The sequence below is a fragment of the Calidris pugnax genome, unplaced genomic scaffold (assembly GCF_001431845.1).
Source record: "Calidris pugnax isolate Ruff unplaced genomic scaffold, ASM143184v1 scaffold32, whole genome shotgun sequence".
In the NCBI taxonomy this organism is placed as follows: domain Eukaryota; kingdom Metazoa; phylum Chordata; class Aves; order Charadriiformes; family Scolopacidae; genus Calidris; species Calidris pugnax.
In genome coordinates, this window is record NW_015090783.1 from 5,464,912 (window position 1) to 5,482,019 (window position 17,108).

The 17,108-nt window shown below is 44.7% G+C and overlaps 1 protein-coding gene across 6 annotated transcripts in view; it reads left to right on the forward strand.

The window, feature by feature from the left end:
* Positions 1–17,108, forward strand: part of ULK1 (unc-51 like autophagy activating kinase 1) — an 80,905-nt gene that overhangs the window by 45,166 nt on the left and 18,631 nt on the right. For 5 of the 6 annotated variants that reach the window (XM_014963054.1, XM_014963062.1, XM_014963046.1 and 2 more), the window contains 5 exons: positions 6,803–6,891; positions 8,973–9,138; positions 10,386–10,446; positions 10,756–10,845; positions 14,868–14,993. In XM_014963054.1, the coding sequence (XP_014818540.1) occupies positions 6,803–6,891; positions 8,973–9,138; positions 10,386–10,446; positions 10,756–10,845; positions 14,868–14,993 (532 nt within the window). The remainder of the gene's footprint in view (positions 1–6,802; positions 6,892–8,972; positions 9,139–10,385; positions 10,447–10,755; positions 10,846–14,867; positions 14,994–17,108) is intronic. The other variant, XM_014963038.1, reaches the window with a different exon arrangement.

Here is a 17,108-nt window from a genome sequence, read left to right on the forward strand (position 1 = left end):
GAAAAGGACTGCTTTATGTTTTCTTAGTTATTTAGACAGGGATTCAACTTCTGTTACTGTGTCATGTCCAGATTTTGCCATCAAAATGTATTTGATTTTGCTGAGCTATCTTCAAAGGGATGATTAGGGGGCTATTTAGGAACATAAAGTAGAAGTAAATTTAGCTTTGAAACTTATTCAGCTGCTTTGTATGAAGTGCGTGGCCAGTGGGGATGCTTGTAGCTAAACAGGATTATGCAGCATGATCTTGCTGTTCATCCATGTCTGTGGGACAATTGAGGCTAGTGAATGGTGGAAACTGGCACACCTGTCCCTGCTTGCCAGGTGGTACCTTAGGTTGGCTGTGCCAAATGGCAGGCCCAAAGTTTGTTCTTTCCTCTTTTGAGTCAAAACTTGAAAATTTCCAACCATGTGTACTATGATTCAGAGGTTTGTTTTTGGTGGAAAGCAATTCAGAATTGCTTCTAGTGTATGGGATATAACAGTCCCGTGGGTAAGAGAGATGCCTTAGTGGAATCGTGTATGGTTGTCTTCTGGAAGGATCCTCCCAAGCCTTTAATCTCCTCAGTAAATGATAGGGCCAAGAATTGTCATCGGTGACTGATTTGGGGTGCCCAGTGCAGCAGCTGGAAGTTTTGGAGGAATCATGTCTGATGCTTTCTGAACACAAGAGAAATGCCGTGGGTGGACGCCTCTTGTCTGATGTCCATGTCGCTCCTGACAGCCTCTTGCTTTCCTGGTTCCAGAGCAGGACTTCTCAGTTGTTCCTGATACAGATTTTAACTGTGTACTTAGGTGAGCGTCGTGCAGGCAAGAAAAAACTCTTCTGGTTTAGGGGAGCATGTAAGCCAGCCAGACCCCTATCTCCATCTGCACCAGCAAGATGTGGGGCAAGTCCTGTCAAACAGGCCTGCTCTGCAGGCAGGAAAGGACTCTGCCTGTGTGGGACTGCTCCTAAACCAGCTCAGCTCTCAGCACCTGCTACGCCACTGCCGTGTGGGAAAACCCCTTCAAAGTCTGATCCCCCTGTGGGCAGAGGAAGACTCTCTTGGGATGTTCTTGCGTGCCCACCAGCTCATCTCTTACCTCCGGCGGTTCCATTGCTTCATTGGCCGGGGGAACAGAAAAAACCCTGCAAACAGGAGGGGGTTCTCCTCACTTGGCCTCAGTTTCCAACTTGTGCACACTTGTGCAGAAACCAGAGGCATTATTATAAGCAGGGGACTGTAGCTCAGCCTTTGCCCCCAGCTGCACCAAAGTTAATGGCATGGGGTCAAGGCCCAATAAAAAGAGCACCTTTACAGGCAGGTAAGGACTATACGAACTTCAGACTTGTGTGCTGCCCTGCTGGTCCTCGCCTCCGGGCAGATGTCCACAGCCTGGAGTCCTCTCCAGGCAGAAGAGGCCACTACAAGTTTTGAAAAGATGAGGGGACAAATATCTCACCATAGCTGGAGGTCTTCGAGTTGCGCACAGAAATCTACTAGTGGAGAAGGTGGTTCTTAAGTCTGCTGTGGTGGGACTCCACAGTCTCAGTCTCCGCTACTGCCAGATGGCGATGATGGATGAAGCACAGTGAAGAGCCTGGATGAGGATGGCTGCATATGGGAATGGTGGTCCTTTTGATTTCTGAAGAGGTGAGAGAAGAGCCAGCCTGTCAGCAAAGGTCTGAGTTATGCTGGTCTCAATAAGAAAAACTCACCTGAGATGCACGGAATGCCGCTTAATATGGTAGCGTGCTTAACATTTGCACAGTTTTAGCTGAAATAAATGGCTTATCAAGGTTGTCGTTGCTCAGGGGCTGGCTCCCCTGGCTTTGCATGCACAACTAAGATGAGTCCAAAAGTTTATTATGCTACTTCATCTCAGTATATGGTTCAGCATCATGATTGTAGGAAGTATCAAAGACAAGAAGAGATATGGCTGCATCTGAATCATGATGGTTGTGCTCAGACTGATTTAGAGTCCTCAGGTCTGCAGTGGAGAAGTGAGGAGAGGAACAGTGTGCCTTCATGGTTTTGTTTTCCTTGGGAACTAATAATTGGGCTACCGCTATCTTTGGTGGAAGCAGGACTAAGTAATTCACACTTGAGTGTGCAAGTTTCTCTTAGGGTAGTTTGTTGTATGATCTGTATCAGCATCTGTGTGTTGGAGTAGTAGCTGTTGCGTGATGAACACGCTGAGACCTCAGCAAAGCTCAGGGACCACCTTTCATTCAGAGGCTTTTGCACTGCAGGTGAAGGCAGCTGTGCATCCATTTAGGTCCCAAACAATTTTAAGGTGAGGCGCTTCCTTTCTACCTGAGAACATTTTGCAGTCTGGGCAGAGCGCGGTGGTCTCTGTACCCCTGCAGGCAGATCTGCCCTCGGTGGGCAGGGTAGAAGGGGAGAGCTGCCACATCACCCAGGCTCAGAGCTGGTCACACAATGATTAAAAATAGAGTGAGAGCCAGTGGCTGTTCATTCAGTGTGAATCTGTGTTAGTATACTATCTCATGGCATTGGAAAGAATTTTTTTTGAACATAACGTAATTTTGGAATGCCAGGAAATTGGGGAATCCTCAAATAAATAATTCATTTAGGGGTGATTTTGAAGTTGCTAAGGCGGATGGTCCCCCTCATTTAAATGAATCTGCATGTTTGTTCAAGACACTTCAGCAAAATCAACATTTCTGTCAAAAAATGCTTAAATACAACATTTCTGAGAAGCTCATCCTCTCCAGTGTGGTTTCGAGGGATGGTTGTTCTCATGTCCCTCCTCTCATCTCACTCCTGTAGTGGAGGGAGGACTGAGCCTGCTGCTGGCCATGGGGTACCACAAAGGCTGCAGCCTGGAGACTGGGGTCAGGGCCTTGGGCTTTGTTAACTAAAACATGTATTTTCTTTTTTGTTTATTTATATTTTATTTTATATTGTGGCTTTTGTACCTGTGGCTGAGCATGTACTTCAGATGTATAAAAAAAAATATTTATGAATAAAGTCTTTAAAATACTGTGTCTAGTCAGAATGTCGTCTGTCTGTAGCCAGGTCTGATCAGCATATGGTATGGGGCAGTGTTACAGTAATCATGCATGAGAAGGCATAATTAGATGCTTGTGCAAGTCTTCTCTCAGTAAACACATAGTAATTGGTACCCATGCAGGGTATTTTGGAGGTTTTTTTGCTCCTGCCTTTAATGAATTGCAAGCTGGTGCCTCCTTTACTCTGAGTTCAGAGAGCATGGAAGGTGAGCGGTTATGGTTCAGAAGTGTGGAACATCTGTCAGGCTTAACTTGAATTTGACTATCTTTATAATCTTCTGGTACATAAAATACTCAGATAAAAACTAGCAAAAAATCAGCATGGCCTCTGCACATAAACGATTTTAATGGTGCAAATTCTTTAACTCTAAAAACCAACTTATTCTTTAGGCAAGTCCTTTCAGTTTTTGCACTCAAGCTATTGCATTGTCAGAGGCTGCAATTAAGTAACTTTTTGATGACTGGTTTTAATTGAACCCAGATAATCACAAAAATGCATCTCTCCAGCATGTGTGAAACTCAGATTCCATATAAGGTTTTATATAAAGCTTGAGGTTTGGGTATTTTTAGTACAACCGAGCCCCTGGTAGGATGATTTGTCAGAAGTGATTTTTGCAGGTGTGGGATCCAGTATCAAGATCCACACAGCTGGAGCACGGGCTTGCCTTTATGGCTCCCAGCTCTCCCATTTTGAAACCAGTTGGCATTGGTTACACAACGTACAGGATGACTGTTTTGCTGCTGGAACAAGTTGGAGAGGACAATTATGAAAACAGAGTTATTTACATTACAATTACAATCCAGCAATTTCTGGATTTGGGTGGGGGCTGACAGTCCATGTTAACATTCCCCGCATTCAGACTTGAGCTGAAAACATGATGAGCCAAGCATTTGCACCCTTTTTAATTTTAAACTGGGAGTGCCGGGGTGTGTGGAGGAGATGGAGGAAGCGTCTTGCTTTCATGCTGCCCTATGTGGCTGACGCTGAAAAATGCACCAACAGGGATCTGGTGGTCAGAGAGGGTTTGTCAGAGCCAAACCTCATGGTTCTACATGCATGAAAGTCTGTTTTTAGCGTCAGGACCTTTTGAGTTGGACCTCACAGCGTTACAGTGTGAATTTTGGGAGTTTATAGGGTTTTAAATTAGAACATGATTAATAGAGTCTGTATATAATGGTGTGCTTCATACAGATAGTTTTAACTTGAGTTTCAGATGATAGTGGCAAAGTCTGCTTGCTTGTCTCCCTTTCTAGGTTAATAGAAAACTGTTCAAAACAAATAGCCAAAAATAGAAAAGTCTCAATTCCAGCCAGGTTTAAATCAATAATGAACACAGAACCAAAATATAGAGTGGAGGAGACCTTGAGAGAGCACTCAAATGACTCTAACAAAAATACCAATTCCAGTAAAAATGAATGGCGATGAGAAATCTTGCAGCAGGCATGTGTGGATACAGTTCAGAAATCACGTTTTCTTAAAAGTACTTTTCTGTAATGGGAAGGTCTGTCTGCACAAGGGTGAATTGTTCTGTAACAGCAGGATAAAAATGGGTTTTTTCCCCTTGCTCAGATTTTTGGTGTTATGTATCCAGGGAAGGTGGTGGGGATGGCTCTGTGGGCAGATGGAAGCTGTGCAGGGTAGGCAGGACAGAGCTCTCCCTTTGACAGGCCAGTTCTCTGACTGCTCTGTGTGTTCCCAGAGTGTGGAGAGTGAACCAGCACTGCTGGAAGAGCTCATGGGGTGCAGGTGGTGGAGCTCTCCATGCCCTGACCAACCTCCCAGAACATCCACCTTCAGGGGACCACGGTTCCTGTTCCTTTACCAGAGCCAGGGCGGTGCCTCTTAACAGCACAGTCCATCAAGGGCACAAAATCAAGCATAGAATAGAGGAGTAGTAGTGCAGAGGATAAAAAACGGGCTCTTGCAAAGCTTTGGAAAAATTTATTTTGTTATGGAGCCAACCCTCACAGTGCTGGTAGAGTGAGTGTGGCCCAGCAGGAGGGGAAGGCAGCGGCGTGTGCCACTGCTCCGGCCCCACGCAGCCATCCCCCTGGGGCTGCCTATTCCATGAGCCCCGGGACTCTGCTCTGCCAGTCTCTATTAGCAGCATAACTTAACCTCTCCAGAAAAACATTTGGGTTCTGTTAATATTAGCAAAGGGTGGAGAAGGTCGCTGTGACCCTGGTTAAACTGTCACAGTGGTCGATTACTTATGTGAAAATGTATATTTTAATTTTATGCTTCTTTGGCTTCATTTTCCTGTTGTTGGATCTTGTTACATCTGTCAGACTGAGCAATTCAGCGTCTAAGTGATTGCTCTCTGTGCTAGGAGACACTGACTCAGTCATCTTTTAACCTTCTTTGATAGGCTTCATAGAAGGACTTCTTAAAGCCTTTTATTAAAAAGCATATTTTCTCATTCTTTTATCATTAAAACAGTTTCAACAGTTAATTGCGGAGAGATGTACTTTTATTTTTCTAGCCAGTTGAATAGAGTAAGTACTTTGTAGTGTCTAATGTGATTAATGACAGAGGTAGTTTTACTTCAAACATAAGCATTCTTCTTCTGGGTCTTATTAACCTTCCTTGTACTAAGTGTGGAGTCATTAGCACAGATCCTGTAAAGGTAGAAACCTGATACAAGTTGCCATTCTCTGCCAGCACAATGGCACAGAAGCAAAGTGTTCTTCTCCTCATTTTAGCATCTCCTCTGATCTGTCTGAAGTCATTTAAATACCAAAATGGTTGCAGAGTAAAAGCTGACTTCAAGCTACCTTCAAGTGGGGATGTTGGGACTCTTCCGCACTGTTCACTCTTGGGCGGATGGACTAGGGAATTTGAACCACTAAATACTTCAAAGTCCTTTAAAGAGCTGGTGTTACCTTTGACTTGTCCCTCTCATGAGCTTAGCTAAGCTCTTGGAAGTTATTTACTGAACCTCACTTGCATAAGTTGTTGGAGTTAAATATTCTTTTCTCCTGTGTTGCCTTAATCATCTTTTCTGCCTGAAGGTCAATGCTAACTAGTCCTTTCAGTGTGAGCTTTGTGCTTCTCTGGGAGTTAGAAAAGCCAGTTCAACAATGAAGTGAATAAAATGGGCAGTTCTGATATTAAACAATAAAACATGAAAGGAAGGGATGCGAGAATAGCCTGTGCTGTGGAACAATTTCTGTACAAAGAGATTAAATAAGCAAAACCTCTTTGACTTGCAGAAGTGACCGAGGGAGAACGTGTTAAGGTATAAGAAGTAATGAGCTGTTTCCTTGTGGAATGTTTTGTTCTGTGGGTTTTTGGATTTATTTTTATAGCCTGGGATGCCCAAGTGACTGACTGGGCAGCAAGCGCATAGGGCTTGAGTAGGCATGTGTTTAACTGAGCACAGACCTCCCGACGTTTGATGTCAGTGTGCTGAGCCACAGGGTCTGATGAAGAAGAAACTAAGTGATGATCTAGTTTTTAACCTCTGTCCCTGACCTGAGTAAATCGGACCACTTTTGTGTTTATCCTTCCCTTCATTTGCAAAGATGCTTAAGGGCGGAAACCACCTTAGTCAGATGTTCTGAGACCTTCCACCCTGTGAGTTACAACTGTGAAATAGCACGTGGAGGAGTACATGGATGTGAATCATATAACTGAACAGAATGTTAATTTTTCTTTTGTTCTTTAATTGGCCACATTTGATACATGAGATAAACCCGATGGGAAAAGATTACGAAGACTTTTTATTATTTATTGATCTTACTTTGACAACTTCTTTCGTTTTTGTCTTTTGCTGTTTTTAGCTGCTTCCGTGCCAATGCCTTCTTATCCCAGTTCAGGCTCTGGTAGTTCCTCTAGCAGCTCTTCTACTTCCCACCTGGCATCACCTCCCGTAAGTACAGCTCAGAGGATGTACTGCTTGTGTTCATGGTCTCCCTGCTTGCTTCTTTGAAACAAGGCCTCTGCTTTTTTTGTCTTATGGTGCATGTCACTGAACACCTTAGTTCTGCCTGGGTTTGTTTCAGTGTCTTCTCCAGTCTGTTTAGAGTTTGGACCTTGAAGATTGTCTTTCTCTCTGCAAAAAGTATTTCAGTTTGCCATTGCTTATTATATGCAAAGCCTTTATGAAAAGTTGCTGTTAATGATGCTAGCTTGTTTTGACAGAGATGGAACGAAAAAACGGTGGCTAACTCAGGGTATAGCACTGCTTACTTGGCTGTAAGTTCTGTTTTTAAGGACAGTCTCTGCAGCTTGACAGTGTATCCACCTCCTTTGTGAGGTGACCCCCCTCTTTTCTGACCAGCATTCCTGTGCACCACAGAGGGACAATTCAGCAAAGCTTTCTGCTCAGAGCAGACCTGCCACAGTCCGGTGGTCTTGTGAGAGAGGATCTGAACTGACGGATTTTTCTCTCTGGTTACCTGAAATGATGAAACCTTTTCTGGAGGGCAATATATTAACTGACCAGTGAAGTGACATTCCTCCAGCTGTCTGAACTGAAAGCTTGTTTTCAGAGGCTCTTGGTGAAAGCTGCCTTTTGACTTTGAATTCAGGAATGCTGGTGGTGTGATGGATAGGGAAAGGGAGAAGGATGGAATTTTTTTCCTCCCTGCCATTACTACTTTTTTGCTTTTTTCTCTGAGTTTCCCTGGGCCAAGGTGTCTCAACCTGATGTGGGAAAGGCTGAGAGGCACTATGAAAAGTTGATTTGGGTGCTTATGATGATGTGGGCTGTACGGAGAGGAGAGGTCTGGTCTCCTCTGAATGTCACATAACTGCATCCCTGAGAGTTTCTTCCCCGCTGCAGCCCCAAGTAGAGGGTTGTTGGCTGAGACCCTCCTGACCATGAGACTCCAGGAATGGGTAGATGGTGTAAAAAGCAGATTCTCCCCTGAGATTTCCTGATTTGGGAAACCAGGACTGACTCACTGCCAGACTGGGAGCTGGTCCTGTGTCAGAATTGTTCTGCACTGGTCCCATCCTGCATTTCGAAGTTTTGCTGGTGGAAGTGTTCTGGCTTGGCATGTGAAAATGCTATGTCTGCAGGGCAGAGCCAGCAGTTGGGTGGAAAAGAGACATCTTTGAACAGTGGAAAATTCCTTATGCTGTACTGCGTGTACAGTTAAAGAGTCCCCACTGGTACAGGAGGAGAGTCACTGGAGGGTGAACAAGGTCTTAATGGGGCCCAAGTGAAAGCTGATTGAAGTCTTTCTCAGCCTAAAAATGCATTAGGATAAAGATTGTGATCTTCTCTGTGGGCAGTTCAGCTGTCTTAGAGCTTTCTTAAACCAGCCGGCCTCCTCCATCTGTCTGCAAAATGTGAGGATTGTGGGGCTATTCACTGCTTGACTGAAGGAAGCAGAAAAATGGGATTTTTTAGGGTCTGTTCTACCTCTGATGGCTGTGAGGTGTTCATCTATTGAACGCTTCACCTCCTTTAAGCCTTTCTTTAACTCCTTATTGGAGCTACAACAAAACACAATTGTCCTGAAAGTGCAGGGGCACTTATGTACGTGTTCCTGAGTTCTGCTTACCCCAAAAGTGTGAGTAGAGACCAGACATTTCATGTTTAACAACAAAACAAAAAAACACAACCCAAAAGAACAACCAGAGCTATCTCTGAAAGTTCCTCTCTATTTCACAGCCTACTAAATTGAATTGGTAGAAAACATGTGGTTGATCCAGGAAGCCTTAGCAGAGGGATGCAATACCTCAAGTGATTATTTTTTTTTCTTATCTAGGGGGCATCAGACATGTTGGTGACATGTTTTGTGTAACAGAAGATGGGCTGTTCTGACATGGACATAAAAGGCTGTTCTTTTTCAGTAAACTAAACAGCTGCTTCTGGCAAACTATCAGCCCTGGTTCATCAACAAAATGTTGTTTGTAGCCTTGTACAGCTCAGTTTAAAGGATCGAGCAGAATGATGAAGTAGCTGTGCTGAAGCCAGTGTTTGTTTTCTTCTTGAATTAGCAGTCCCTTGGAGAGATGCAGCAGCAGCTGCAGGAGAAGGCACTGGCATCTCCGACCCAGGATTCCCCCGGCTTTCTGCACGGGTCGAAGGAGTCTGCCGGAAGCAGCAGTAAGAACTCATCCTGTGACACAGATGACTTTGTTATGGTCCCAGCACAGTTCTCAAGTAAGCTGGTTTCTGGAAATGCAAACGTTCTAATCAGAGAGGGATGTGGGTGTTAAGGATGGTTACTAGAAAGCTGAAAGAGCAATTAAACCTGCGTGGTTTGACTGAATAACAGGAATGGTTTTGTTCTCAAGCTGGGAGAGACATCTGTCTCAGGGGCTACTTTCATAGGATGTTTGTAATTACCCTCAAAGATAGGATTTGAGAGTAAAGATTATTTGGGGACCTCAATAAGAGATTGAACCTGGAAATCCAAATGGAAAAGAAGATAAGGAGGCTCAGAGGGAAATGCCTTCCTCTTAGAGAAGCTGTTCCCGTGTCATCCTGTCTTCAGTTTCACTCAGCATCACAGTCCAAGACAGGACTTCAGCTAGCAAGATGGATTTTATACTTGAAAACATTTAAAATTTAATTTTATCACCTCTGTGTTTATACTTTGATATGAGTTGCTTGAAAATACATACGTATGTAAAGATTAAGTCTCTAGTTCAGCCACATGCCTAAGAATGTCCACGCATGAGTACTTAATTAACCAGTAGAAGGATATTATTCAGTCTTGACTTGTGCATCAGTCTTGATGCTTTACTGAGTTGGAACTTGGTGATAAATGCTGTGATTCATCCTTCCACAGTTGCACTACTTGTATTAAAACAGGAATTTGGAGGGGCAGAACTGGAATCCGTGAAAGGTGTCTGCTGTGCAGCCTTTGATAAGGAAGAGCTCAGTGGTGTTTGTATTTTTTCCGGGAGCACCAATGGGGCCAGCATACACTTGTCTTGTGATAGTCATGTTTCCAGTGTTCAGGTGTTCTGGCAAAGGCACAAAGTCCCCCATGTTGTGTATCCAGCTGCCAGCTCATTTGGCTGCCCTGGATTTCTGCCACTTAGGACAGGGATGTTTGAAAGCCCTACATGCAACATAGACCATTGTCTTTTTACACAGCAGCTAATTGCTTGCACCAAGTGGGCATACACCTATTGCCCCAAATGATTCTGACAGGTTTTGGTCCCCTTCCAAAAGGGCTCCCTTTCAGCCTAAATTTTCTAAAACTTCAGGCTGTAAGAATCAGTAGCATCTACATCAGCTTCAGCCCATATGTATTTGGCAAAATGATGACTTCAGAAGCAACTTAGCAGGTCTTGGAGGACCAGGAAGTTCTACCCTAAAACTCTGTTGCTCAGAATATATAAAGATTTTTAAGAAAATTATCTTGATTTAATCTGTTTCTACACTTTCTTGTTCCTCAGGTGATTTAGCTGCTGAGGCTGCAGGAGGGAAACCAATCCAAGACAGCCTGATGTACAGCGGGTAAGACCACCAAGGCAACTCAAATAGTTTATCCACTAGAACATACTGTGTATTAGGGACTTTTGGGTTCTGGTGGATGGGAGGGAAGATCTGTTTCAGGGATAACTGCCACCTGTCTGGTCCTGACCATTTTCAGCTTGATCATCAGCATGTGGCACCTGAACACCAGAGTGTACGTAGGGCAGTGTGACAGTACCCAGGGCTCCTACGACTGGAGTGGGCAGAGGTGCTGGGCAGACACAGCTCTGTAGGGGGATGCAGGGGTGGTTCCCAGGCATTAACAGCTGGGTTCTTCCTGTCATTCTTCAGGAGTTCTCTGGTGACTTCGGCAGGCTTGGAAAGCCAGGGAAGGACACCATCTCCTTCGCCGCCATACAGCAGTTCTCCTAGCCCATCCAGGTAAGAAAGACTGTTCAGTGGTGACTATGAATGTTTAATTGAACACCCATTGGCTTCCAAGAGGGGATTTTACAGATGTTGGTATGTCGGGTAAGATCCACATCTCTACTTTAATTAAAGGGTAACAAGAAACACACAGGAGAAACTCCCCAGCCTTAGGCATTGATCAGTCCCAGCTACTGAGCCTGTCTCTCCCTCTTCTGGCCCTCAGGAGGGGCTGGGAGAGAATGCAGTAGAGCTGGAATTAACTCTGTTCCCTGGGGGTCCAGGGATTATTCTCAAGCAGAAGGTAAATGGACTCCACTGACATGTATGTGCTACTCTTCCCTTCTGTGCTCGGCCCGCAGAGGCGGTGAATATTTCAGTTTAAGACCCTTCTAAATTAATGCAGTGGAGTACAATACTTCAGCCAAGACTGAAACTACTGCGGGCTTGAATTACTGAGCAAAGGATAGGAGGGCAAATGTGGAGGAGTGTTGCTCATCTCTCCTTGCTGTTGAAGGGCAGATCTGGGCCGACGTACTTGTTTGCAGTTTGCTTGAAGCTCCAAACAGCTCGTTGCACTATGTCTGTATAAAGTCATGCTGTTACATGGGCCTTGTTTAGTAACGGAGGGTGCGGGAGTAACAAGTGCAAACAAGCATGGTTGTAGGTTTAGTTCCAACTAAACCAGTTGCTATAAACTCAGCTTTGGCGTTCAGAAATGTCGTAGGTGATAGTTGCCCCCACGCAATGGCACCAGCTGCCCAATGCTGCCAGGACCTCCAGACCCATTTACGTTCAGAAGATGTTAGTGGTCTCTGGAAGATGATCCCATTGAACTCTAGAGCTTGAAGCTTTAGGGTATGAGCTTAGCTTACCGGGAGCTGGTGGTGTTGGTGTTCTTCCCATCTCATCCTTGCCTGCTGGGGAAGCAGGACAGCTTTCATCTTCTATTCTGTCAGCATGGCACCTGGTGGGGGAGGGCAGTTGAAGGGAATTTCATGGATGACCCTAAAATCTTTCTTACAAAGAATACATGGTCCCAGGCTATGTGTTGAAAACACTCATCACATAAACGGAGCCCAGAAAATGACAAAACATAGCCTCAAAGCACACAAATGTAAAGGAGAAGAATATAGCTCAAAGCCTTGCTGACGTGATCAGATTAATTGGCAAGCACGTACCACAGTGTAGAGTTCAATTGCATGAGGCTTCTTATGCCATCGCCTGCTAAGCTTTTTAACAGCTTATTCCTTAACTGATTCCTTTGCATTTTGGGGATCAGGCTTTGTTAAAGGATTTGGCCTTGTTTCTGGACAGCAGTGAGTAGAAATTCATAGAAATTGACTACAAATGCTGCCTACTTTTCACTGTTCACCACTGTCTTCACCAAACTGGTCTCATCATATCCTATTGGATCAGCAGATGGCAAATCAATGCCAGTTGATATGATCTAAATGTGTTTCTGCTCTCACTGTCTTTCCTACTCATTCCCAGCATCTTCTGTGGAGCAGATACCAAACCCTCTAGTGCTACTTCCCACTTTTCTATCTGCTTTGAAAAAACTCTGAAAAGTTACTTCCTACACTGTCCAGGATGGGCAGTAAGACATAAGTAATGAAAGATTGGAGCAGTCACTCTGAATCCAGAGGGTAAAGCATGATCTTTGTTCTGTTTCCTGAGAGGGCTTTGAACTGGTGCCACCCAGGTATGCCCTTGCTGTTGACATGGGTTTCAGTGCCCTTTGCTGTAGGTGTCACGAGGCCATGGGTTCAGCACTGGCAGAGAGGACTCCTGATCTTCTCTCCCTCTCTTTGCTCTCTCCCAAGCAGGAGTGCTTGCTTTTGTGTGTGCTCTAGGCTAGCAAGCAGAGCTGGATGTGGTCCAACTAGGACAGAAAGCAAAGGCTATTTTAGAGTGGCCAGCAGTGGGTTTTCCTCAGGATATCATGGTATGCTTTAGAGCAGCTCTTCTTCCTCTTAACTGAGAAAGTAAGAGCATGGCAGAATTAAAATATGCTGATAATGAATATCTCTCTTTTTTTAAAAAAGAAAAGCACTTTCTTGCTGAAGATGCTTAGGAAGTCTAGCAAAAGCTAATTCCTTGGATGTATCCCACAGCAATGGATTTAATACCATTTTCAAAGAGCTTTTAATTACTGCCAAGTAATTAAAGTCCCTGTCCCAGCTTTATCTCTAGGTCTTTGCAAATTCATGGTCAATTGTAGTCTTTAAGCTCGAGGCCAATTAACAAGGTTAGTATATGTCACCTCATTTGGGTGCTTTCTTTTTGCGGCTTGTAGAGAAACCTGGCTTCTGTAAGGACTTGAAATAACTCTTTGGGAGAGGGAGGATCCTTTTCCTCCAAAGGATTTTGGCTAGATGGAAAGATAGCGCTTGAAATGTATGTTGAAAGTGAGGATGTGTACAAAGTTTGACGCGAATCCTCATATTTCTTGGTTAAAGCTCTGTTGGCTTTGTGTCTGACTTGACACCATGGCGTACACTGATGGAAGGCAGAGACACTAGAGCTTCACCTTTCTGCTGAGCAATCAAAAACCTTCAATGTCTTTGTTTTAGTGTATGTCAATGAAGAATCAAGTCTTCCATGCTGCCTTGTAGAGTAAAACATCAGATTAAGAGTCTGTTCTCTTGATGGAAGAAATAAGAGCACACAAGGAAGAATATATAGAATTTAAAAAATTAGTAAACCTGTTGAGAGAGAAATGAAGAAATAGGAAGCACTTTTTGATCTTTCAGCCTTGGTGAAATATCTCTTCCAGTTATCTGGCTATCTTGTGATGGAGGAGCATCTTCATGTGGAGATCTGCAGACACATTTCTGCAAATCAGCTTTGTTCAACATGGTCACCATAAACTACAGAGTACTATTGACCTTCCCAAAAAATAAATTCTGGTAATGAACTGCCAAATAAGTCACAAACTCTTCTCTCTTCCCCTATGCGTGCATGTATGTTCTTGCCGAATTAAATACCTCCTTTCATCTTATGTAAAAACTTTCACTCTGAATGTTAGACCCAAAGAAGTGATGCTTCCTGCTTCTCAGGGACAGACCCAGGCGTGTGTCCTTGACTGACAACAAGGAAAACTGCAGAAGCCTTCATTACCAATAAGATCTTTCTGTAATTGTGCAACATCTCTGCAATTGGTGTTGGCAGTTGTAAATAGCATTGCCATGGCAATTAATCCTAGAATTCTGGAGCCTTTGGGAAAAGACTTTAGGTGGCTACTTAGTTAAATGTGCTGTTTGCATGGTTTGTGTATAGCGTGGTATATGGGCTAAGAGTGACAGGGGAAACTGTCACCTGGGAGAACAGGTATCAGACATGAGCTGATTAACCTCCTTGGATGGGACTAGAAAGAAGTCTGAAGTTTGCAGAATGGGCATGTCCCATGTTGTGCGGGTGATGTTGTAGCTGACCTTGATGGATATATAGATACCAGCTCCTGTCCCCCAGATTTATTGTCTCCTGAGTTGCCTTCTCCACCCTGCAGTTAGCTTGCAAATACTCTGATATACACCACAAGTTTGTATTCTCTTTGTGGCATGCTGAGACTTTGATGGGGATGCCATTGCTGCAGCAGTGCCTCCGCATGAATCGCAAGTAGCTCTTGGCAGCAAAGTCTTTGCTGGTGCCCTTTGTGAGCCACGAGTGTTTAGCCCCTGTTCAATGATGTGCTCTTTGGCTGTGGATCTGAGCTGTTGGAAACTAGGCCAGTTGTGGCCTGAAACAGCCAGGCTCCAATTTTCCCGGAGGGAGTGGTGAGCTTGTGTGTATGTTCTAACTTCAGTCTGTGGGTGGGGATCATGCTGGAGGAAAGGTGCCTGTTTTCAGGAGACGTGTGGTGCCACTTCCCTTTGATACGACTTTGAGCTGCCTCCCAGCATAAACCCTCGACCTGAGAGCAGCCACGGGGACGCTCCCTGTGTGCAGTTGCTTTACGAAGATAAAACCTCCAATTACCTGGCTGAAGGCCCACCCCTTACCAGAGCCTTTCTTTGTGTGTCTCCTTTCAACAGCCGGCCAGGTCAGTTCTCTAGCAGCAAGTACGGACACTCCGTGCCCATTCCGGTCCCAACCCAAATTCATAACTACCGGCGGATCGAGCAGAACCTGCAGTCTCCCAATCAATACGCCTCTCCACGGTAAGAGCTGGGGCTGGGAGGAGGGGGTAATGGGAGTGCAGGGGGTCTGGTATTACGGTTTGGGGGCTGTAAAACAAACTGCTTTACAGTTTATCGTCTGTACCTCTCAAAATTTCCCTCTGTGATGGGCTCTCCCCCTCACCGTAGGGAGCCAATGTGCTGTGTGTTATATGGTAACATAGTTTTGGGTTATTTTTGTAGCAGTGTTGAGATTTATTTGTTATTGTGTGCTGTAAATTCTTGTCTCTGTGTGTATGTGAGAGAGCTCCTGTCAACTTTCCGTGCAGGCTGAGCCCCTTGGAGTCTTGACAACTTTTCCCATGCCAGCTATAGGATGGGTGTCCAACCAGGGAGAATCATCCCTCTGGCAGATGCCTTTATAAAAGGAAAAAGTTGAGATAAACAACTAAAATAGACGGTGCTACAAAACTTACCTTACTTTACCTTAATTGGTTCCTGTAGTAGTCACACCATAGATGATGTGTCTGACACGAGTTGCATATTAATGTAGTTATGCAGCCAGGGCTGATTAAATCATGAGCAATTTATGCCTCTGAGGCAGAGCATGTTTTCTGAAGGCCGTCAGGAAGACCTGGATGCCAGCCTTCAGCTGTACAGCTGACCTTCTGAGTTCAGTGGTAATTCCTTGTACATCCAAGACACCATAGGGCTTCTACCTCTTCTCACATAAAATTTTTGGTCCTTACAGATTTGAAATCTGGGTTGACAGCAGCAGCCCAGGTCATAGACTAGTTGGAAGGAGACTCATACAGGATGTTAAGGAGTTTGTACAGCAGGGGCATTCCAGCAGAAGTGCCTATGAGGTGTCTTGTCTTTTTTTGGATGAGCTGCTCTGGTATCTGGATTAGTTAAAGTTCAGATTTCAGAAGTAGGGTAATACCTATGTCAGCCTAAGTTTGGGCTTCAGTCAGCCTAATTCAGGATAAGGCTTTTTTGAAGTGGACCCAGAAGTAGAGACACAGTATGTTGACGTTAATCAGGGACCAGCAGAGAGGTAGTTTTGTGCCAGTACTTCAGTACTATTTTATGTTCACTTCTTTGAGTGTGTGGCAGATTTTGTGGTAAACTCCTTCCTGTTTCTTACATGCCTTGTATTTTGTACAGCAAAACTTGTGGACCCTGTTAGTGTTGGAAATCACAAAAGAGTCTTGGTAATCATAGAATCATAGAATTTCCCAGGCCGGAAGGGACCTCCAAGGGTCATCTAGTCCGACCTCCCCGCAGTCAGCAGGGACACCCCCAACTAGACCAGGTTGCCCAGGGCCTCATTGAGCCTCTCCTTGAATATCTCCAGGGATGGGGCCTCAACCACCTCCCTGGGCAACCTGTTCCAGTGCTCCACTACCCTCACAGTAAAGAATGTGATGTATAAGATGAGAGCCCTGGAGAAGGTGCAGAGGATGCACCTGGGTACTCTGTGCCCACCCCAGCCCTGGTGACAGGCTGCTGTGTTCAGGTTCACAGCCTGCAGCTACCAGTCAGCAATCAAACTGTCATGTCGTGTTCCTTTTAGTCACCTCCGTGTAATGTTGAGATTAGCATCATCCCCACAGAGGAACTCGAGGAATGGACCCAATCAGGATGATTCACACTCTGCTTTTAGCATCTTCTCAAAATCTCTGGCGTCATGTTTTTTTCTGCCCCAGGAAGCCATATTTATCTCTCACCATCACTTCCTCTAATCAGCAAATTCAGTAGACACCCTTCAGGAATGGAAGGAGAAAACATCAAGCATCTACTACGTGATTCCGCTTCTCCATCAGGTGTATCAAACAGGCCATTATAGCCAAGTGCCTCGTCATGTTTGCCAAGTCATTTGACTACAAACCTTGACGTACACACCTGCTTCTGAAAAATTGACCACTGTCATCTGACTGGCTGGTGTATGCCTGTGTAACGTGGCTCGTTTGTGGATAGATATGTTGCTTGTTGAGGTGGTAATTAAGTGTGCGTGCTTTTGGCCACATCACCTGTCCTGCTGGTCTGCTTGCTTGCTTATCCCATGTCTCGTAAGGTGGCATTTGACATTCCACATCTTTCAGCAGCAGTAGTCAGCTGGGGTGTTTTTTCTGCAAGTTCCTGATAGATAATAGT